Genomic DNA, 24,214 nt, shown 5'->3' with positions numbered 1-24,214 from the left:
GGACATATTTCAACAACCTTACGAGTGAAAACACTAAGGGAATTTTTCTGTGTTTGTCATTTTTTGTTGTTGTTCTTTTGCTGTTAATTTTCCTGTGAAAGGATCTCTTGCATTTAAAAGAGGCATTTCTGTATTTGAACAGCTGATACATCCTGTCATGCAGGCTGTAGTGTGGACTGAGTTCCACACTTTCCCACCACGGCTTACAGAAGCATGAACGACTCTGACCCTTGTGGAACAAAACATGTCCATATATGCAAGTCTCATTTCTCACTCAATAAGTCCTCCCACCCCCCATTCCCACTATCTTCATTGCTAAGAATAGTAATAAATAATTTCACACTGATAACTTCCATGTGTGACAAATGCTAATGTCACCTAACACAGTGCTAGGAAGTGCTCAGAAACTATGGTGACGGTGGCATAGTACTGTGAACAGAATGGCACACAAATTCAATTTACAAGGTTTGGGGTTTTTTTCTCCTTAAGTCTGTAGATCCATATTTGAGAGATTGAGTATGAATTTTAAGTTGTTTTTCTCATTGCAATCTAACAGGCTTTATCTATATACATATTTTCTTACAACTAATTCTTTTTTTCCTGGAAGGAAAGTAGAATTTCTGAAATCAGAAAATAAAGGGCTTTTTCTTATTGTTATTACTTGACATTTATCCTGTCACTAATCTGAAATGGTTACAGGTCAGGAAGCCAAAGGCCCTGCTGAACACTTGACCAGAAGATGCTCATATATTTGAACCATTTGATTCAGTCAAACCTGTCTGAAAACTGTTCCCTGTATCTTTATACAAAATAAGAGAAGCATTTGGTTCAGAAATCAAAGACCAAGTAGCAATTAGAATGTGGTTAACAGTTTCTCTGGATGTGAAAAAGGTCCTGAAGATGGTAGGTGGAGACAACTAGAAATAATAAAATCTTCCCATCAAGTGGCCTAAATGAAATTATTTGAAATCGTTGTAGGAAAGAGATCTTCTTTCTCATTCTGTATTTCTCCCATGCCCCCTAGGATTAGGTAATTTTCTTCATTAAATATCAGTGCTGTGGATGATATTTTGTTCTGCTTAGGTTGAAAAGATGGTAAAAGTAGCCAAAGGGCAAGTTTCAGGGTTGGAGTGGAAAAAGCGGATAGGAAAGATGAAGCAGCAGAGAATATTCTCCTGGTCTGACTGCACATTTTGAAGGCTTCCTGACACTGTAGAGAATATGACCTGGTGTAGGAAGACTTGCATCAGTAAACATACTGGTCTGAGCTATAGCCACAGTATGCTCCACAGTTAGGATACAAGTTAGTCCAGGAACATGACTTAGGATATGTGTATATTACCTGGTTAACCTGGGCTCATTTGTGGGTTTTAACTTGGTCAGCCATACTAGCCACACTAAAAAAAATGTAGTAGCTGGGAGTCTAGATTAGAAGCCATGCTTTGCTGCAATTTATTAATTCAGTGACTCTCTTTATAGTGGATATAAGATCGAAGATAATGGTAGAGCTTAGAGTTCTTTGTTCTCTGTTTCCAGTGGAGACCAGAGAAGTTTCTCTGCTGTATAAAATGCAATTTTAGGAAATAAGTTCATAGTTCTCAAAACAAGCAGTGTGGGATATGACCCCAGTCCCAACCAGATCACTGCAGCATAATCTTCCTAAAAAGAGACTTGCCAGTGATGACCAGTTTGAGATCGGCACTCCTGTGCACTAAATTGGTCTATTAGTGATGTCCCTTAAAATTGCTAAATTTTAAGATTTTTATTTCGGTTGTGAATTGAAAGGTAAACATATCAACACATAGCAACAATATGACAACCCAGTAAATCCTGATGAATCTCATGTTGGGGTGAGATCTGAGAGTGCAGCCATTCCCATCACCTTCTCTGGAAGACAGTTGGATGAAAAAGCCAGAACAAGCTCTGGGAGATTCTGAGTGTGGATAAATCAATGTATCTGTGTACTGGGTAAAACTGGTGATCTCATTGCGGTGAGATTCAGACTCAAATTTTATGATGCAGGTGAGTTGATTTCTACAGTCATCCTTTAGAAAAATAAATCCAAGTCTCATCGGCTTCTGGCAGCAGCAGGAGCTGTGTAGAAATGCATCTGCATGAGCACACTCCAGGAATACATTCAGTTGGAGAAGTAGAGTTTTGTGCCCTTCTCACACTGATAAAAAATACCTGAAATTTTCCAGTTATCAATAGTCCCAGTGATATTCTGTCTCCTCTAAAAAGCATTTTTCTTTTCTTTTTTTTTACCCTAAGATGGAATTTTTTTTTTCTATGGATTTGTTTCAATGGGCAACTTATACAGTTGGCAGTGGATGCCTTTATAAAGTCTGCCCACTTAAGGTGACAAATTTAGTATATTATTCAATCAGTGGCAATAACTTCTACTAGAAAGCTTTGTGTACTACTTTCAGTTAATGTATGATTAAAACCATAATTTCTGTCTATATATTTATCTATCTATTTATCTATATATCTATCTGATACCCACATGCATCAGTTCATAGTAAGAGTCTCTCTTTTCCCTGGAGATAAATCTCAGTAGGAAAAAAAGAGCCATTCGTCCAGAAAAGGTGTAGTGTTCGGGTTCTGAGTTTGCGTTTTGCTTTGTTTTTGGTACAGAACCCACTTTAAATTGCACAACACCGGTTTCTTTGTAATGATCATTTTTGCAGAGATCCAAATCAGCTTAAGCAAAAGAAAGTTCAGATTAGGTGGCCAGATTCCAAAGACAAAGCCTCTGTGTTATAGACCTTGCAAATGCAAGTGTGTTTCCCATGATCTCTGTGAGAACTCATCACAACTCTGATACTTGAAAACCAGTGACTTCTAACTACCAAATTGTGCCTCCTTTCTTGTTCACAATAGTCACTAACCAGTTTTTCAGAGAAGTTAAACAGAAATCTGTTTGTAGAAGTCACACAGCAGAATACTAATTGATTTAAACAAAGGAGGAGTGGGTCTGTTACAGCCCCCTTTATTGGGATATGACATACATCCGAATTTTCTTTTTGAATTCTTGTGTTGTTTTGTGTTTTTTTCCTTCTGCTCTAGCCATCAATTTAATGAGTGTTGACCCTGTCAATACCAATTTCCTCTTCTCAGGCCACCACGTTCAGAGTTTGGTGGGCATTCAATAGAGATTTACTGTTGACTGGGTAATTTGAGTTCATGTGTGTGGTGAAAAATTAGTGAGGAGAATTACCCAGAAAAGTGGATGCCATGACAATGCATGTCACCATGGTGTGACCAGCTCTGCTGACATAGGTTTCAAAAGCTCTCCCCCTGTGAAAATGGGCCCTGTTTGCAAATTAATTAGTTTCTGGCAGCAGCTTGATTGTTGACCCAAAGTTTGTAGAGTGGAAAAACAATCAGATTAGTGTGTTCAATATAAAGGCCCAGCGCGGCGCTCGAGTGCAGTTTGCCAAACTGTTGAAGCCGTGAATAGAGTGAAACAAATTCTTCTTTGAGAAGCCAAGGCAAAGGTTAAGTGTGATGTGACTGGAGCACGCTGGCCATGGGGTGGTGGGGAGAGAATTAAAGGTTTCAGCCACACAAAAATAGAGAGCGCTGAGCAAGTTGCATTGAATTTAATGAAATTCACAGCTTCAGACGCAAAAGTGTTTGGCAATGTTTTAGTCTGTGTTAAAGGGAGACATAAGATGGCTTTGTTTTAACTTTTCTTTGTACATCCATGTGGGACACCAGGGACTGAGCCTCTAAAGGGTATTAGAGAGACTTCCTGAGCCTGCACGCTGTTTCTAAGCACCTGCAGACTGAGGTTTGTACCAGTACCTCCCACTCCCCACCACACATTAACTCCCTTTATCTCTAATGATTCAATCCAAGCTTCCCATTCATCACCTCCAACATTTGTGCAGGGTTCTTTTTTTAAGTAGTGCTCATGCAGGGGCTCGTGGACAAATATATTAGAAATCCATGCTTAGGAATGAATGACTGGTTAAACCCTGTTATCGAGGTAGTGAGTCAAAAGATAGATACTAAAAAATACAACAGACCAGATCTGTAGCTGATAATACATGACAGTGACTTCTGTGCAGCCAAGATCTGATTTCTGATTTCATTATTGTGCTCATCTCATTATCACTCTTTATTCCTTCAGTGGCTATTCTTTTTGTATATGCTTGCCCTTCATCATCCATTTTTGGTATTCAGTGTTACTATCACCCTTGTAGTATTTTCTTTATATCAAACAATTCCTATGCGTATTTAAAACTATTGTTTTCCCACTATGACAAATAGAAAGAAAGAAACTACCAACTATTGTGAAGGAGCCCACATTCATGGGCAGTTGAGGTATCTTCTCTTGGACCAAAGTCTTAATCCTGTTGGCCTGGATCAGAATGCCTGGCAGACCCAAAGGAATGGGCTTTGGGAAAATATGAAGGGCTCCACGCAGCCTACCACATAGCCCCCACCCCATCAATTAACTGAGGTGCCCAGCAGAGTTAATGATGTGAGGATACGGCCCCTTGGTCTGTTGCCACCTCTTTTCCCCATTCCATAAAATTCCAGCTCTTAGCCTGCGACCTATGCAAACTGTGATTTGTTCTCGGTAATGGGGCTGAACCTACCCCCCTCACAGGAACATTCCTGAACCGTGAATTGCTTGTCCCAAAAGGCATTTAGTGTTGCTTGCAATTAACACAACTGATTGCTCAAAGCCAGCACCTGAGGTGGCATGGAGCCAGCTGGAGGCATAATTGGCTCCTTAGCTGGAGAAACATCCACTTCACAGTGGAGTCTGTGATGATGGAATTATTCGTTCAGAGGAAGCCAGGTATGTGAATACCTGTTCTATGCATTAAAGCCTCCACTAGCACTAGACACAGATGAATTATCACAGACTCAAAGCCTCCCTTTCTCTCTGTCTCCGGAACTTCCCCTTCTCTTTGTTCCTGGAATCGCGCACATTTCAGCCTGAATATTTGTAGGGCTGAGTAATTGCTTTTGTTCTTTGGGTTATTTAATTACAAATCTCAGTAGATGACAGGTCCTCTGCTCTAAAGGAAGACATCACATTTGCACAGTTACAGAATCCCAACACAAATGTGTGTGGCAAATCAGTGACTGCAGATTTATTCATGCCCTCTGGGACCTGCACTGCCTTTTCAGCTTAGCATGCAATATGATTTAAATTACAGCTTGTGCAGAGCTGTGCCTTGGGATTACACTCCATGTTTCCAACTGTTTATAGTTCAGTGAGCTTTAACCTCTGTGATTCTGAAAATTAAATAATGTCACGGCTGATATCAAACTGATGGCTGGTACTAGAAAGCTAAACACTGTGTAGTATTAAAAGCCTATTTTTACAACAAAGTGGAAATGTCAATGTATTTAAAACATTGATAGCACATTCAGGTAGTTCAAGAACACAATTCAAAGTTACACTAGGAAAGAATGGCAAAGCTAATATTAAACTCCCTTATCAAGGATATTGTTTCAACTGCTGTATTTAACAGAGTTGTGGCTGTGGACTTTGCTGGAGCAGGACTGAGCCTGACACAGGGCTTTGTTATGACACAAAGACTGTGTAAGATCAATAAATGTAGATAGAGCATCTGTTGTGGTTAAATTCACATTTGTTAATTCCTTGTAGAAGTTTCATTATTTCTAAAATACTGTGATATATCAAATGTTACATCTTGAAGATGTTTTTGTGCTGTAACTGTGGACATCTTAATATTTCTGTAGGCTTTGAAGAGGAGCAGAGGAAACACCTAATTAGAAAACTCTGTATTTAATGTGACATGTAATTTCTCTTCAGACTACATTCCATTATTTGCAGGGGATCAGTTGATGCAAAAGCATTTAGATATTTTTTCTCCACTTAGTTCTGCTAACCCATGTTTCCAGGATAGAAACTGTTCCAATCCCACCTGAGCCACTTCACCATGTTCCTCCCCCACCAGGCTCCATCAAGGCAACACTGTGAAACAAAAGGGTGAAACTCATGTCACCAACAGCATCATTTAGGCCACAGAGGCTCATTCATGACTAGTGTAAGGAAGGGAGAACAGGAAAAGAAAAGAACAAATGGGAGAGACAAATGGATACTTGTTTTTCACTTGTAAAGGCAGTGTGTTGCACTAAAATAACAGAAAATAAAGAAGAATTCACAGAATTTCAGTTATCAGATATGATGGACAGATCACAGACACAAAATGTTTGACAAATGGTTCCTCATTTGGTGCCTTTAAATTTTGACAGTGGAATAGATCCTACACCTCCCATTTCGCTGCATTGCCAAAGTGATGCTTCTTTTTCCCCTTGACCTTTAGAATGCCCTATACTACTTATTTCAGGCTTCAGTGTCCAGCTCTTAGTTATCAAACTGGTGTCAGAAATATCCCATCCCTTGCTATTGCATTGGATTCCATGGGCTTGTGTAAATTCATCCATTTTAAAAGGTGGCTGTTAAGTTTGATTTTTAAACATGTAGCTAAGTGCTTTTACATACTATATGGTAAAAAAGATAGAGTGTATAGTAACATTTAAGAGATCAAAGTATGGAGGTGATCACCAGCTGATAGCTGATAGTCCGATACAGTGAATGCCATAGGTGATGTGCTGGTGTGCAGATAGCATAGAGTGTTATTGAAATGTGATAATGTTTCTTTTGAGAATCTCTATATCAGTCTCAAATGTAGCAGGGTTGTCCAAAAAACTGTTGAGAGTTACCCACCAAAACTGAGATTGATAAGCCTCTTTTTGGTCTATTTCCCTCTGTTCTGAGATCACTGTATCACTGGTGTCTGTAGGCTGAATGTTTCTGTTAGTAAGGTGAGCTGACTTTAGTATTACCAGGGAAAATTACCTCTTTCAAAGGCAAAGGTAAAACTGTAAATCTCTGAGACCACCATTTATTGTACAACGTCTAGCAGAATTTGATGTTCCAGGGCACTTAGAGCTGCCACAAACACACTCAGTAATTGAAGATAAAATAGTTCCCTGTCTGATTTACCTTTTAAAGTGATAAGTTGACCTGTGTTTTTGTTAGATTCCTGGATTATGGAAAAGAGTATTTTTAACGTATCTTTATATATATGTATATAAATTTAATTTCCTTTTGGTAGGCTTTAAAGATTTCTGTTGAGATAAGTACAGCAAGATTTGTAGGAAGATTTTGTTAGAGAATTTGGCATAGCAGAAATAATATAACCTTCCAAAAACAGCTTTTGTACAGAAGATCATTCAGGAAAAAAAACAGAAGAAAAGTTACTTTGAAGACTGAATTACATATTTTTCCCATTCACTGCACAGGTCTTATGAAATAATTGCAAGCATTCAGTGGTAATACATTGTATCTGTTAATAGTGTCACATATCTGAGGATTGGTGTTTATTGATTTTTTTACTGCTGTTTGGGCAAAATTCAATATCCTTGTAAGTCAGAAGTGTTCTGCTGATGTCAGAGAGATTATTCATATTTCCTGAGCTCTGTAATAACATTTGTCACACTGTAAAATTTGGTAGTCATGGGGCACCGCTCTCTTCAGCTACCCACTCCTTCAGTCTCTGTGTCCTGTTCTCCTGTTTCTCTAAGCAAGTTCCAGTAAGGGCAGAAAAAGACTTCATGGGAGAGGAGGGTACAAAACCTTTCTATGTGGTATTTGACATGGACTTGTGAGTTATCAGCTTTTTCACAAGATTGTGTAAATGGATTGTCATTGTCAATAATCAGTTCTGTTCCATGTTTGACATACTGTCAGCTTTAATATTTTGTGCCAGACCTGTTGGTAGAAAGCATTCTTTAAAAAAAAATACAGTTGCAGGAACTGGAATTTTATTACAGGGCCTTTATTTGTTACTGCATTTCTTTCTTTTATTACTTTTAAAATACTTCTGTTAAACTTTCTGCCCATTCCTCTCACTGTGATTTATGTATCACAAGCACAGTCCCCCCTCACTGCTTTTAAAAAACACAAAAATTTTGAGTCTGAGACAAAAAAAATTTCATTCTTAAAAGTCACAGAAATTACATCAAATATTTTAAGTGATGTCAGTGAATAATAATAAAAATTAAAATAGTGAAAATAAAAAACAGAGCTTGCTTGTACAGAATTAAAGGATAAGCCAAAAAAAAGATGTTTGAGAACAAAAACTTTCTGACAGTGCAGGTACTGTTGCAAAACTTTTCTATCTGAAGCAACTTCACAGTTTTCATCTCACCTGTGCTATCAAATATTTTTTTCTTTTTTAATGAACAGAACTAAGTTTCACATCAACAATAAATGAGTAAATTATTTCAGTTGTGTAAAACCCTGTTAATACGTTATGTTGACTGAAGCTAGATTAAGTTGGAAACACATAATGTTCACCTACTGAAAGAGGTTGTCATAACTGATGCTATCACACTGAATACCTCAGGTTGTGCTGAGGGGTTTTGCTTCCACTTACAGATGCCTTATTGCATTTTGTGTTGCTGTGCTACACTGACACATGAGCTAAAACTAGTCATTCATCCAGCCCTTTCCTGAGTTTTTGCTGCCATCCCTCATTAATCCTGTTTTAATGGATTTTGTGTCAAGTTGCTTTACACTAGCTGTAAAAGTTCATTATAGCAACAGAATGTTTCTTGTAGTTTGACAAAATTACCTCAGTTCTTTAGCCAAATCTAAAGGATTTAACAAAAAAATTAAATGACAGGAGATTGGAAAAGTTAGGAGATTGCTGTGGGAGAGTTCTCTACTGGATGACTCCTTGGGAACTGGTGTGGGCTGATGATCATTTCCAAATGAATGAACATCCCTCACTGAGAGTTGAGACCATGGTAGAGGCCTGTCCAGGTTTCCATGTGACATCAGGGAGCAGATCTTTTTTACAGCTACACAACCCCTTCCACATACTTCAGATTGAACCTGGCAGTACAAAATTTGGAGGTTTTCTTCCTGTTTTCAAAATAGATGATTTTTGACACAAAGGACATATTTTTTCACTTTTTAGGCAGAAAAAAAGTAATATTTCTGTGGGCAAAAGGTTCTGGAGACAGGGTTGTGCACTGCATGGAGCTGACAGAGAAATATTAGGAATTTAGCTTTCAGGAGACAGAGGCTGAAGATATGCTTGTCAAACCAGTGCTTGTTCAGCTTTTGCCAGTCGTACTGCTGAGGGTTGTCCCATTTTCCCTACACTGGCATATGTTTGCCATGATAATCCCCAGCTACTCCTCACACTCTGCCAGGTATTTGCCTCCTGCAAAGTGCTGTGTCAAGAGTTTGGCTATAGCATGTTCCCTCAACCTTCAGGACACTTTCTTGTGCCCTCAGTTTCCAGGTGGCAAAGTGGAAGAATATTCCATCAAGACATAAACACACATCTCTCAGCATTCAGAAAGGCCTGAGAAAATCACATTAATGGAGAGGAACAGGTTTTGGTTTCTGACTTCTAGGATCAACTGCCATAAACTGCTTCAGCATCCCCAGGGACTTGTGCTCCACCTGTGAATCTTCAGAGCTTACAAAAGGCAGGCCTGTAGCATGGCTCTATATGCCAAAAGTCTGTAACACCCCAAATCAGAAACATCTTTTGTCTTCAGCGCCTCCACGCTCCACTTCCTCCCCTAATGCATCACGCCTTAGCATAAAGACTCTGGTATTTAGTTCTTGTCACTCATCCAGAGCTCTAAAGATGTAGGTTACACAATTAAGGCACAGGCTTTCTAGTGTTTTTATTTCCAAACATCAATGTCAAAAACTTCAGATAAATGACTGAGAGAGAAAGAAACAGTCTCTTAGCTGGAACTCTCATTACCTTTAAGAAATACAGAAAATTCAGATTAAAGTATTCTTAAATGGAGACAGTATGCTGCAAGCCTCACTTTCTTTTCTGTGATGGACACTAGTTTTCTCAGTTGCCCAATTATTCTCTCTGAGGGACAAGTAAATAAGTTTAAAATTAATTGTGTTGATAGATATACAACAACCTTAAAACACTGTCAGTAATGGAAAAGAGGTGTTAATTTTGCTTGCTGTTCTGTAAGGAGATAATAATCACCTCTTTTAAATTAAATAGGGTGGATAGATCATAAGCATTGTTTTATGAGAAATCTAATTTATATTGAGCATTAAGCTATAATTTTACTGAACTTTTGTATTCACTTTTCTTCACCATATAATTAGTCTTTAACAGGGAATCAAAACTATTGTTGTCTCTTTAGAACAAAGGCTTCAGAAACTGATAATTGCACCAGAGATCAACATTTTCTCCCTTCTGTTTCCTGTGGGAACCAAAATGTTATTCCCAAGATATGTTCCTGCTGAATTATGCCTCTAAGGCAGAGAAGATGAGAGATCTTGGGATGGTGGAATTGTCTCGGCAGGTACTCAGGGACTCATTTACAATACTCCAGAGGTGCTGAGCACCCCAAACTGAGGTTGTGCTCCTCTTACCCTGCATCACTGCCAGCCCTGGGAGGGCACCCACGGCTCAGTCCCCATCCTGGCCTTGCCCAGTTTTCACTTCTGCAAGCTGCCCCCAGCATGTAGCCGGAATGCTTTAGGATGTTACAGCACACTTTCCCTTTCTTGCTTTTGCCTCAAATACAGATCAGTGATTCCTTAAAAAGCCCCATCATTTAAATTCAGTTTTATCATCTCTCGCAATGAGAATGGTGCAGGGATGACATTTATGGGCAAACCTCTGTAAAAGCCACAAGGGCTAGACTCTTGTTGCTGTATGTGTAAGTGCACCATTGAGATGCAGAAAAATTTACATGTGTAAAAATATGGTGTGTCTTTTTTAATGCACGTCTTTTGAGTGTTACATTGTTGCTGCACCCATGTATTGAAATGACAGAAGAGTGGTATGTTGTTGCTACTTTTAATACCTTTCATCCTTGAAAGTCTGTGATCCCTTTGGGTAACACAAGTCACCACTGAAGCATAGCAGTTGGAATCTGCAGAGGAAGGGTTTGTTGGTTTGAGGTTGGTTTTTTTTAATTATGAAAAGAATTTGGAATAAAATATTTTTTTCTAAAAAGTACACTATTGAAATTAAAAGAAACTTTAGTTAAACCTTACACTTATTAGTGTGTTTTATAATCTGTCTCACAAAAATTGCCTTTACTAATCTTTGAAAAATTGATAAAAAATAGGATATCATTTCTAAGAAGGAGAAACTAGCTGACACAACTAATGCACTACTCTAAGATCTTCTTGACTCAAAAATAAGCCATTTGATGATTATCATCAGTCTTTAAAACTCCTTCTGATGGGAATTTACATTGCAAAATCAGTGGGGGACCATAGGCCTTCTTACCTAGTAATAGTTGCTGACAGCCTGATCATGCATGGCCTGACTTTGTAAAGGCATGCTGACTTTGTAAACAGCATCTTTAAATGACATCTCTACTCTGTGGTCTGTCCTTTCTGTGTTAGCATCTGACAATAAGTTACCACAAAACCCTCATATTAACTCCATAATAGCCACAAGTTATCCCTTGTGCAAACAGCGTTCCTGCTTTGAGGATGTGGTCTGATGCCATCCATGTTATTGAGGAGCTTCGCTAGAAACAGTGAATCCATGAGAGCTCTGCTGCATTTGTCTGAGTCAACAGCAGCAAGAGAAATGTGAAAGTTGAGGAATTTAAATGAAGGGACTTTGAAAGAACACCACTAAAAGCTTTGGTGTTTTGTAAACTACATTCGAGTGTGTAAAACCACAAACCATCTTAGCTCTCTCATCACCACATATTAACAGCTTTGTCCTCTGGTGACCTTGCTGAGGCAGAAACTCTGCTCTGCACATTTGTGACTGGAGCTGTGAGTCTCCTCTCTGTGGGTAGTAGGGCTTCACAGTGAGAGCAAGTCCAGATTTTGTGAGGACAGTGTTTGGTTCTCTGTGCTGTGTCCCAGCGGACGAGTGCTGTATGTGGTTATGAAGCCTTGAGTAGCTGTCTATTTTTGTTGTTGTTAAATTTTTAATTTCATCTTCTCTAGCCTTCCTCTCCTCAGGGTCCCAGTCGCCCTCCAGTACTTTTCATTAAATTACAGCAATTGCAGTTTTACTGAGCATAAAATTTCCCTAGTTTCCTAGAATTTTCTTGCTGTGAACTGATAAATTAGTCATTTTGACTGTAAATATATAATAATAGGGACATCCAGTTCAAACTCTTTACAAAGCATTTCCTAAGAGAACTGCCCTTTGGTTCTTGTCAAGTGAGGAAGAGATGACCCCAGCTTCTGTTCCTTCAGCTTACTCAATCTTGACAGCTAAAGGTAATTTCTGTGCCTTCAAGTTTATCGATCTTCATTAAAATGCTAATACAATTCACTTAGAAAGCCAATTTCTGACTTTTATTGTTTCCTGCTCTTGGGTGTGTTTGTGTATTTGTGTGGTTATCATTGCTAAAGAGTAACATTTGTTAAAGAGCCAGTGCAGATCGATTTACCTTCGCTTTTCCTCAACCTGAAATGCTGAGACAGGCAAAACATGTTTCCATTACTTAAATAAGCAAACAATGGCAAATAAATCATAAAGGCAGCTGGACCAAGGTGTCGCTTTCATAAAGAGCCAGATTTCTCAGAAAGGACAGTTTAATGGGCTGCTGCCAGAGAAATGTCTGCAGAGCTGGTGATTGCAGGAGGGCACACAAAGGTGTCATGTGGGATCTGAGGAGTAGTACCACAGCCAAGACAACTGGAAAAAGGAGACTGAAAAAGGTGTGGACTTTAATAATTTGCTTCTTAAAGGCTGATTGTTTTAAATAAAAATCTCAGTTTTTATTTTTAGCTTGTTCACTTTGGCTGCAAGATCAGAGAAGTGTTTTTAGCTGTAATTTTATTTTGATCGTGTTTGTGCTGTGGCTTTGTTTCTCCTTTGATCATGCTAAAACACGTTTCAGAAATGTTTGTTTGATGTATGCTGTTTTTTAAAGCAGTCTTCTACATTGTCTGCCTGTGTTTTTTAAAAGCAATGAATCATTGCAAAGTATTTGCTGTCAAATAATTTCTTAAATCCATTTTCCCAAAACAAGCTTTCTGGACTTCTAACCAATGGGAGATTGCTTTCAAACAAGAAAGTGTTGAGCTGTTGTTACAGCATTTCTGAGGGCTACGTGGATTGGAGGCAGTTTTAGGGTTGCAGAATACTCCATAATTCCTACTCAGAAATTTGAAGTCGTTCCATCTACCCCCAAGAGCTGCAGTGCACTGACTTTTACAATTGTTACTAGTGGGTTTGGATCAAAGTCCTACTTCCCATTCAGTAAAACTTGCTTGAAGTTCATTCCAGCATTATTTTATGGCTGTATCGTGTTGAATGTATGAAATAGGTCAACCCTGACTGAATTATTTTAAACTTCCCATGGGGACCCCTTGATACCAAACCTGTTTAAATTTGCAGGGTAGTGCAGGGCAGTCTCAATACTTGAACGTACACATTCATGGATGACATTCTTTCTTCTGCTGCATGGGTGAGCAATTAGGAGAGTCAAGGAGGAGTCCCTAATTCCCTCATCTGTGGAAATCTCCCTTCCAATCCTCAAAGAAGAGCAGTAAAAAAGTGCTGTGCAGTCCGTGGAGAGGGCTGTGTTGCGTGACTGCCGGCCATCTGGCTGATTGATTCATCAAGACCCTCAGCAGCCAGCAGTGAGCATGGTCTGAAGCCCTGGGGCTGAATGCAAGTGTGCATCAAGCCTCAGGCAAGTTAGACAACCCCTGTGCTAGTGAAACAATAAAGAACACACTACAGATCACTGGTTCTTAGCTTTATAACCCATGAAATTATCAAGCACTTTTCTCTCCCTCTCCCCACACATCGTATCATGATGTTCTTTGTGTAACCACTACATTCATTCTAAACAGAAATTAATCTATTTCTATATGCCACAGAACACGTGTAGCCTCCTCTTCATTTATTTGGTTCACTGCATAGACATAAATCTGTTAGATGGAAGAGGAGGAAAAACCCAGGCACCACCAGGTAACAAGAGCAAGGGCCTGATAACATGAAGAACAACTCTTTTATTGACTAAAACATACCGATTTAACTAGATGGAAAAACAATCTGAGGTGTGCTCAGTAAGAAGTGTTGTTCAAGAAAAGCTGCTCCTTGATGTACAATGGATGTGTTTCTAATACGAGGCTGTGTGACTACTTCATTTGCAGGGATGCAGTTTAGGATTATTAATCACTCATTGAAAATCTGAATCCATCTCAAATGAGCACTGGTAAAAGTGTATGCAAAGCATACTCACATGTGCTGTAGCTGTGGCATTAGTTTGATCTGCCTACCTCACAACCTTCTTCTCTGCTATCACTCTGACAGAATAATCTAAAATACATATTTTCAATTTATTCAACTATTTTTCTATCATTGTTGTGTCAGTCCTGCTTTAATACCAAACTGTCTTACTATTTCTGGTTCACTTGCAAAGTTATGAGAGGGAAAGAAAAGAATAATAATATGTTAACCAAGGGCAAGTTTATATAACCAGTGCTATATCAGCAATATTTTTGACTCAAAATGGGGCTCCCCACAGTATCTTCATAGGCCAATGTAAAGTTAGATTTTTGACACCTGATAATATAGTGATTTATTTTAGAACTTGATATCTTGTGATTTACAAAACCCATTATGATGGAAACAAATCATTCAACCGTTTGGGAATGTATTTAGGTTTTGGTTGATTTTTTTTTCCCCTTTTTCATTAAGACCTTAAGGATGTAAAAACAACTTGTTCAGAAAAGAGGTTCTCCAGATCCAGTAGCCAAGAACAGTGTCTTCTAATGGGTATCCTCTTTCTCTGATGGATCCTTCCCCAGACTGCAGTGCAGAAATTTTCAAGCTGTAACCTTGTTTCTTGAGATGGAAGTTGCATGCAAAGCCCTAGTATATCACACAAAAAATAGCTGAGATATTATTTATCTTGGGTCTCGTGTCAGTGTAACTTGAAGGCTATTAAATGCACGCTAGAAAGAAAGGAAGGATATTTAATAGCTTGCTTTACTGGGGTTTGGGGTGGAGAGCTTAAGATCCCAGATTTTTTATGTTCTCAGATGTCTAAAAATGTTAATTTTAAGAGACAATAGGTGGTAGACACAGTTTCACAGAGATGTGTTGTGTGGCCTGTGTTGTTCAACATGTTCATGAATAACCTGAAAAAGATGTTGAATGAGAGGTTGGTTTTCTTTCACATGAACCTAAGTTATTCAGCAGAGTGAGACAAAGGAATACTGTGAAGGATCACAAAATGATCTTAATGCAACTTGGTAGCTAAGCAATCAAATGACAAATTAAATTATTCTTGATGAAAGATGTAGTGATAAACCATGGGGAAAACCATGAGCAGAGCATCTCTATCTTCACATATAAAAGAATGGGCTATGGACAGAGCACCAGCAATGAAGAGGTTCTGGGGTTATGACACGTAAATTCCATTACAAGTTCAGATTACTGTTTAGGAGCTGTCAAATCCACTGTAACTGCTTGAAATTAATAGGGAAAAAAGAAAAAAGAAAAACTGCAACAGAGAATTCAACAAACAAAATTGCTCCAGCCCTTGGTTAAAGAGCATAGTTCATCCACATCTTGCACATCTTGATCACTGAGCATTTTTCCAATACAGGAATTGACAGGAACCAAATGAATTTATTAAGATCAATGTTCAAAACAAAAATCAGAAGTAAATTTTAGTTCATTACATTGTGTAGGTGAGGAACAAATTCCAAAAGGATGTGCTGAATTCTGGAAATGTGCATGGGTTCAAGGAGAAACTAGACAGATGACTGGATTGAAAGTCTATTGAAAGTTAACTAAAGAGATAGAAGCAATAAAGCTCAGGGAGTGAGCTACACTGAAAACAGTTCAAGAAGGGACTTTCTTTTTGGAGAGTATTATTTGTATCAACATATTCTTTCTTGTCTTGAATAATTACTTCTGGACAATCTTGGAGGTTGTGTATTGATCTAAGAAAACTTTGGTCTAAGCCAGTAGAATCATCCTTCTGTACTTATACATAAATATATACATGTATGCACCTACACACACAAATACATGCGAACATATACATATATATACACACAGAGTACATGATAATACACACACATACACACAAAATTATCCTGTATATACTCATATAATAGAAACATCTAAACTTCTGTGTGCATAACCTGTCAAAGTATGTTGCTTAAAAACACTGCCATCCTTAATAAGGCAATGGGTTGCACAGCCCAGTTAATGCAAACTGGCAAAACATTGCAAAATTCATTATTTCCATGACTATCTGGCAATAAATATACACTGAAAAGATGTTAATACAGACACTAAAGTAGCTTACAATTTCACATAGGAACAGGACTCTGAGTAGTTAAATATAGTTCTTCTACAGTTAATTATCCCAGCAGGATATAGAATGGTTATAAAACAGATTGGTAAATCTGTTGGATATGTCTTCTTTTTCCAAATATAGTGAAAGATACCAGCTGAATCTCTGTAAAATATAGCCATGAGCCAGATGCACCACTGGTAGGAATTTATTGATGTGAATTCTATAAAATTCTCCCTCCCAAAACTTCTTTACAGTGTATTTTATGTAACCCATCAGTACGTCCACATTACATGTATTTTCACTTGTTGATGTATCTTTTTTGCCACCAAATAAAGTTGTCACTCTAATCATTGAGAAATAAAGTTTATGTATATAAAAAAAATACTATACAAAAATGGCAAGACAAAGTATTTCAACAACTTGAGTAGAAATTCTAAAATACATTTCCATTATGAAAAGACAAAAATTTGGGAGTTTGGGGTATTATGTGGAGGTAGTATCAATCAAAATGTGGTTTTGAACTTAACTTTTATAACAGTAATAAACAGTTTTCTAGGTGAAATTTTTTTTAAATTGCTAAAATGAGAACTTTACATTTGTCCCCATAATTCTTTCATTTTAATTGTTGCTTATTCAGAAAGACTAACTGAAGTGCAAACATCCAAAGAACAAGAAAAATGTCAGTAATAAATACATGAAATTATGAAACCATGCTGTAATATTTTACAAACATTTGTAAAGAGATTTCATAAACATTTAATTGCTCCAATAATAATGTTAAGATTTGTTCATTCAATACCTGTAGCAAACACCTCTCTGTATTGAAGATAAGAGGAATGTTAATACCTGTCATATATTAGCAGGTGATGATGTTCCTAATATAGAAATATTTTCCATGGGATACAATGATGGAGTTTTGGGAAGAAAAATGACATTTCATTTATGTAAGGAAGAGAAATTATCCGGTTCATGGAGTAGTAATGTGCAAAATGGTATTGTCTTCTCAGATCCCAGATTTGTCAGTGCTCACCTGATACCAGAGAGCGACAATCCAGAAGATGACAAGATCTACTTCTTCTTCCGTGAAAATGCAATTGATGGAGAGCACACTGGAAAAGCCACTCACGCCAGAATAGGGCAGATCTGCAAGGTCAGATGATGAATTCTTGGTCTGATACTAAATGCACTTGCAAGCAATTTTAGAAACTGTGTTTTCTTGCCTGTGAACTGTTCAGTATTAACATGGCATTGTACTAAAGCAGGGGTCATCCCAAGAGAAAAATAGTGTGGGGATGACATACAGAAATGAATACCATTCAATTCTTTTTTTGGGGGAAACTTCACCAAAGTATGATGTTTGGTTTACAAAGTCATATCTTCTGAGGCTTAGAAAATGTCTGCAAAAGAAAGTTTTTTGCAGGAAACGTGATACTTCCAGGTAGGCCAAAAACATTTGAAGAATCTGCTTTTTAAGTGGTAATACCTTTCCTTTCCCACCTTACTGAAAACCTTTAAAACAGAGGCGAAGGAAGATACAGCAAAACGATTGTTTAAGGTTAGCTGTAGAAATGGGCAGCCATTCCAAAGACCCTTAGTGATTGCAAGATTAATCATTTGCCCAGTCTGATAAACGTCCAGATGATTTTCTGACAGGGTTCCAAAAACATTTCTGCTAATGAAATTATATTAAAAAATGTTGTAGCTTTGGCAGCTGTGGTGTTTACAGTAGAATTTTCTGTTAATCCATAAGCACAACTTCAATTTACCTCCTTGAATTCAGAGGTTCCTACTTTTAAACCAATTACCCCACAAGTATGAAGTCCTCAGGGCCCTTTGTTTCTACATTTTGTGGCTGTACAGCTGATCCCATTGTTCTGGCTTTTTTGTCTACTTTGTTCCATTGCAAGTTTCATTTCTACTTTGTTGCTACACAGTTAAGTATAATAAACACCCTCAGCTTTTCCAGGACATGGCAGACTGGGAGCTTTGGAGCAAGATATTCTGCCAGTTTCTTTTTTCCCAGTGTTGAATATGTATAAAGTTATATAAAGTGATTTGAGGGTTTCTGGTTTTAGATTATGGACTAGTATGAAATATGACACAATCAATGTACAGTAAAAATAATTCAGATTTTGTGTCTTTGCAACATAATATTACTTTTGTACGTAGGGGGTGAATTCTCCTCTCTTGTTTTCTCTAAATGTCATCTTATTTACTATATTTTCTCTGTACTCTGTTGATACTTCAAACAAATACTGTTACTAAATATTAATGCAAAACCCTTCTGTTATTAGAATGACTTTGGTGGACACAGGAGCCTTGTTAACAAATGGACGACTTTCCTCAAAGCACGTCTGATTTGTTCTGTACCAGGACCCAATGGCATTGACACACACTTTGATGAGCTACGTAAGTGGCAGAAATGGCTGGAATATAGAAATATCTTCAGGTATTACCTGCATGAATTTACCCTAATTTTCTTTTCTTTTTCTTGTTATTGTTACAGAGGATGTGTTCCTAATGAACTCAAAAGACCCTAAAAATCCAATAGTCTATGGAGTGTTTACAACTTCCAGGTACAGAGCATATCATTTTCTTGCATGGAAACTTGGGTGGCTGCTTGTTTTAGAGAGGTCTCTTTGTTAAAAGTGTTTTTAAAAAACACAAAATTTTCTTAACCTTTGAACTGAGAAGTCAGTGTCAGTAAGAAGTAATGAATTAAGTTTCTTTCTTATGAGCAATGTACATCATCACCCTGAAGCTAGCAAACACAAAGACTATCAGTTTCTCAGGCTGTTCTTACCATTGAATTGGCTTTTTGTAGCAGGGATCAGCATTTGTAGCCCTTTCCACACAGATTTGGAAAACGAATGCAAGCATAAATAAACTTGTTTGGGGGCAGTGTAAAATAGGAAATCTGTGGAGTGAGAAATTGACTAGTCGAGGAGAAATTAATAAAAAATATTGCTGAAATTTGTAAAGTCTAATGATCTTTCAAAAGTTCTGTTATTGAATCACATATAACTGTGACTTGAATGTTTGTGTTACATTGTGCTTTCACTAAGAACAAAATATACTTGTTGCTTTGGCCTGAGGAAGGTTTGCAGTACTGGTTGTATTGCCACATTTATCTGTGAAAGAAACAAGTTTTAGTTCCTAAGCAGAAAGAATGTTTCTAGTGATATGAGCTTGGAAAAGGGAGATTTACAAGTCCTTACTGTCTTCTGTAAAAAATGTCAGGATAAGAAACAATCCTAAAGTTTGCTCTTGTGCTGCCCAAGTGATGGAAGAGACTGCTAAAAAAAATAGAAAAATGTGGAGTGTAGGAAAGAATTTAATAGTTCTCTAGGGAAAGCCTTACTGAAATTTACTCAAATTTGGGCTTTGGCCTTCTGGGGACAAGATGTTTTAAATAGTGAAATAGCAGCCATCTGCTAAGGAAAATGTCTGGGAGATCATATCAGTTTTGCTGAACTTTCACAGGAGGTGAGCGAGGATTGCTCTGAGAGCATGTCAGAGGTTTGATAATCATCACATGCAATAAATTAGAAAGCATCAAGCTGCTATTCCCATAGCTCTAGCACTTGATTTAAATCGACTGACAGTTTAAAGAAACTGATTTGATTTCTTCTCCCCTCATTTCAGTAATATCTTCAAGGGATCAGCAGTGTGTATGTACAGCATGACTGATGTCAGGAGGGTATTTCTTGGTCCCTACGCCCACCGAGATGGCCCAAACTACCAGTGGGTTCCCTACCAAGGGCGAGTGCCATACCCACGGCCAGGAACTGTAAGTACCCTAAGAAATCTGAACTGGCAAAACCGTGGAAAATATTTTCACACATTACACGGTCCTTGAGCTGAGATCCAGGAAAGAAACTGACACAGATAACGAAATGGATAGAGTGTCAGAAGGGAAAACTAACAGTTCCTCCAGGTCCAGAATGTACTGATTTTCTTGTAACATGTGAAACTGCAGTAACAACTTCACTTGGATTTTAATTTTGGCATTCATATTAACAACTTCAAAAGTTTTGGTAATGGCTGGAGAATTTTACTGAAAGTCAAGTGTTTCATGAATTATATTGCATTATCCTTTCCTTGGAATTCTTTTTTTCCAAATATTGGCTGACTGAGCCATTCTTAGTGAGAATGAATGGAAAACAGGTTCTGCCTCACTGTTAGGAACTTTCAGTCAACATTAAGTCTAGAAAACAGATATTTCTGCAATAGATGATAGAATGACTACAATAGATTCTAACTTCCTCTGGGAATTTTTAAAAATACCTGGTTTCACCTTATTCTCTGTTTCTGGTTCATAAATGACTAAAATATCAATCCATATAAGACATCCACATTTCAACTGATATCATCATGTTCTAGAAATATTTAACTGCCTCTGAAATTTCCAGTAGTCTAAGAAGATGGGACATTTATGAAACAAGCCTTAATTTTGTAAATTAGGCTGGCTCCTTAGCTTGTATAAGTCAGCTTGGCCCATTTATGTTGAGAACAGTCATTGCAGAAGATTACATATGTATGTACACATGTATACATAAAAATGTATGTGTGTAAATAATATATATGTCTACAACATTCTTCTCAAAGTCTTCTTAAATATAAGACACAAAAGAAAGCAGGAATAACTTTGTTTCTTTAGTTCATCATATTTTCTACTTTTTTCTGGTATGTTTGAAATTGTCCTTTCAAATCTGATCTTTCAACTGATATATATGCTCAACTAATGAAAATTACTTCCTAAGTAAAAGAAAACAGTGGCTCCCTGACAGCTGGATTCCTCAGCACTCCTCACTCCTTTGCTGCGACTAAAGGAATTTCTAATTTTTTTCCAGAGTTAAAATATGAGCTCTGCAGCATAAAGGAGGTTTCATTTCTCATCTTTTTGAAGCTTTTTTTCCAATTTTCCATAACAGTTAATTCTGTTATGTCAAGGAGTTGGGTTTTTTTTTTTTAATTTCTTTTGTTACATCTCTAGAAAATGTGAATGAGTAGATATTTTTGGAATTTCTTGTATAGCTATTCTCACCTTTTCAGTCTAACAGACTTACTGTTCATTATGCTGTTCCTTTATACTCCTCTTTGACTGCAGTTTCAGTTAACCTTTCTGAACAAAACCAGACACTAGATATTATTTAGAACTATGGACAAGGAAGAACGTTGCATGTTTCTATTACAGAAATAGACTGAGATAAAGAACTGACTGCTGCACACAGACTCTGTTGCATTCATTCCTCTGCAGAGCTCAGATGCAGCTCTGTTGAGATTCTAAATATGCAACACAAATATTTGCTCTTAAGACAGTTCAGTGTCCTGAGACACAGTTCTGCCTGGGGCTTACTCCACAACTTCTCTGAGGATCTTGATCTGAGTTGCATATGAGAGGAGGATAACTTGATCAACTTCCTCAGAATAAGCAGAAAAACAAGGGCCAGAGCCCAGCCCTTAAGTGGCAAAGTGAACTAAGACACCAGAGCCTTTGTCAAAGTAAGGAAATGCAGTTAAGTTACAGATACTTCTGTTTCTGGCTATCCTATCAGAATGAAGTTTACCTTTATGATTTCATTATAAAATACTTTTATTAAGATTTACAAAGTGAAAAGATGTTCAAATTTCACCATAAGCTGTTTTCTTGCCTAAAATCAAATGTAATCCCAAATTTACAGGTCTGCTTAGCCCCACAGATGTAGTGCAGGAGGCCATGCCACTGAGGCCAGCAGTTTGTCCTAGCACAATGCCAAGACTCTTATCCTGGGTTCTGCCACTTTGAAAATAGAGGAGTGCCCTCACTGTTGCTAAATCATTCTCTTTTATTAATAGGATAAAACTGAATTTTAAAATGAGGTGCATTTCTGGTTGCAAAGAAGTTTTTGTTTATGAAGTGATGAAGTTGTGTGTGTTTTCAATGATTTGAAGATCTGTTGAGAATAAAGAAGAAAAAGATTTTTGTAGTTCCTCAGTTCCTCCTTGGACTCTTTTTCCTAGAAATGCAGAAAGAGATGGGAGAAAAAAACCTGATCTTGGAGTAATTCATTTACAGATTGCACTGCAGTTACACAGTGCTGAATTATCTATGGAATTTAATAGGTGAGGTGCTGGCAAACTTCTTGAGCATCTCGTAATTTGCCCAGTATGAGTAGAAGAAAAGGAAAGTAAATGGTTTTTGAAAAAACAGAAAGCTTTGTAAACAATTCTACATCAATTTCACATGCAACAAAGAAATTGCCAGAATTTTTCGTCTAAGATCTACAGGACTTGGTTTTTTCTTCTTTTTTTTTTTTTTCTTTTTTTTTTTTAACTTTTTAAAAGTATCTGGGAGTGGAGTGAGGACTTTTGTCTATGCCTCATCTTAACTCAGGTAGCTCATCCCGAACTCCTATCTGACTTTCTGTGAATTCAGCTACAGAGTTCAGGTTTTCTCTGCTTCATGGCACTGAGGGTTATGACCAAAGAGCTTTTTCTTTCTACCAAAATGTAGATACTGATTTGTTCTGTTGGATTCATTACTGGGCCTAGTCCTGGTAATGCATTTTAAACTTCACATGTAAAGACGCAGGGTTACAGTCTTTAGATGTGAAGTAATCTTTTTATTCTCAGAAAAGCAGTGGATCCAAGGAGTAGTAGGGGTCTCAGAATTGAGAGTCTTATTCAAACACACAGAATTATTACTCTAATTCTATTTTTTTTTTTTTCGGCACAAAATGATGACACAGACACTGCTGCTCTCGAGGGGAACAAAAAGGAAGAAGAAGAACTTTATTTTCTGACTCCAACATTTATAGTTTTCCAAAGGTGACAGTGGATTGGAGGGTGACAGTGCCCCCTCTCCAATGCCACTGGACAGACCAAGGGTCCATCAATTCTCTCCCCCTCCATGAAAGAATGCAAAACATAGGTTATTTACAGAACTGTGTGTGAGAAAGTTTGTTGAAAGAATGCAAACATCAGAAGGCTTAACAAAGTCTTATAAAATCAAGGCGACACTAGTTTTATTAATTTTCTGTGCAAAGTATATCCTGGTCCATAGAATGAGAGAATATCCTGAGTTGAAAGGGAACCACAAGGGTCACTGAATCCAACTCCTGGCTCTGAACAGAGCAGCCCCAAGAATTACACCATGTGCCTGAGAGCATTGTCCAAATGCTTCCTGAGCTCTGGCACTCTTGGTGCTGTGACCATTTCCCTCGGGAGCTTATTTCATATTGCTGCAAGTAAAATCCTTTGTTAGAAAATGAGCCAGAAAGTAAATATTCAAGCAGTTGAAACACAGCTGAAATTCATTTGCCTAAAATTGAAATGACTGTTCATTTAATATTTTTTCAGTGTTTGCCCAGCTGCAATTAATACTACTTAGTTCTTGTGTAGTGATTTTATACATAGAGTACTTTACAGCTATTATATAATTAATTGTTATCTAATTAATTCAAGTAATTAGTATTGAACTGTAGTTATAATATTAATTGAGACGTAAACCAAACTTAAAATTTAAGTATAGCATTTGAAACATTTTTTTCGTGACAAACAATGGTTTGGCCAATAATCATGAAAAGTCCATCTGATTTTCTCTTTGTAATATTTTTGTACAAAAGAGCAACAACATATAATGATAAGAAAAAGGTTAAAAAATCTTGAAAAAATAAAATAGATAACTAATTTGCTTTCTGCTTAGTCTGCTCCATGTGCCTTAATCAAATATTCTTTTCTCCTCTTTTACCTTCCATACAAACAGAATTTGCTTACTAACAAATATAGAATTTGCTTACTAACAAATATGCCCGCAGGGGACAATTTGCACATTCCATGTCCATGTTGGAAGTGTCCCTTTGCTGAGTACAGCAACTACTCTTTTTGACATTGATTTTTAAATTTCATTTCTGTTGAATTATTAATA

The 24,214-nt window shown here is 37.5% G+C and overlaps 1 protein-coding gene across 1 annotated transcript in view; it reads left to right on the top strand.

Moving 5' to 3' along the window:
* SEMA3A (semaphorin 3A) overlaps positions 1-24,214 on the top strand; it is a 163,507-nt gene that overhangs the window by 110,476 nt on the left and 28,817 nt on the right. Inside the window, exons 7-10 of the mRNA XM_041413422.1 lie at positions 17,313-17,455; positions 18,600-18,714; positions 18,812-18,881; positions 19,951-20,095. Coding sequence (XP_041269356.1) covers positions 17,313-17,455; positions 18,600-18,714; positions 18,812-18,881; positions 19,951-20,095 — 473 coding nt within the window. The remainder of the gene's footprint in view (positions 1-17,312; positions 17,456-18,599; positions 18,715-18,811; positions 18,882-19,950; positions 20,096-24,214) is intronic.

This window comes from Onychostruthus taczanowskii, unplaced genomic scaffold (assembly GCF_017590055.1).
Source record: "Onychostruthus taczanowskii isolate IOZ18803 unplaced genomic scaffold, ASM1759005v1 scaffold41, whole genome shotgun sequence".
Lineage (NCBI taxonomy): Eukaryota > Metazoa > Chordata > Aves > Passeriformes > Passeridae > Onychostruthus > Onychostruthus taczanowskii.
This window is presented reverse-complemented; position numbering and strand designations above follow the sequence as displayed.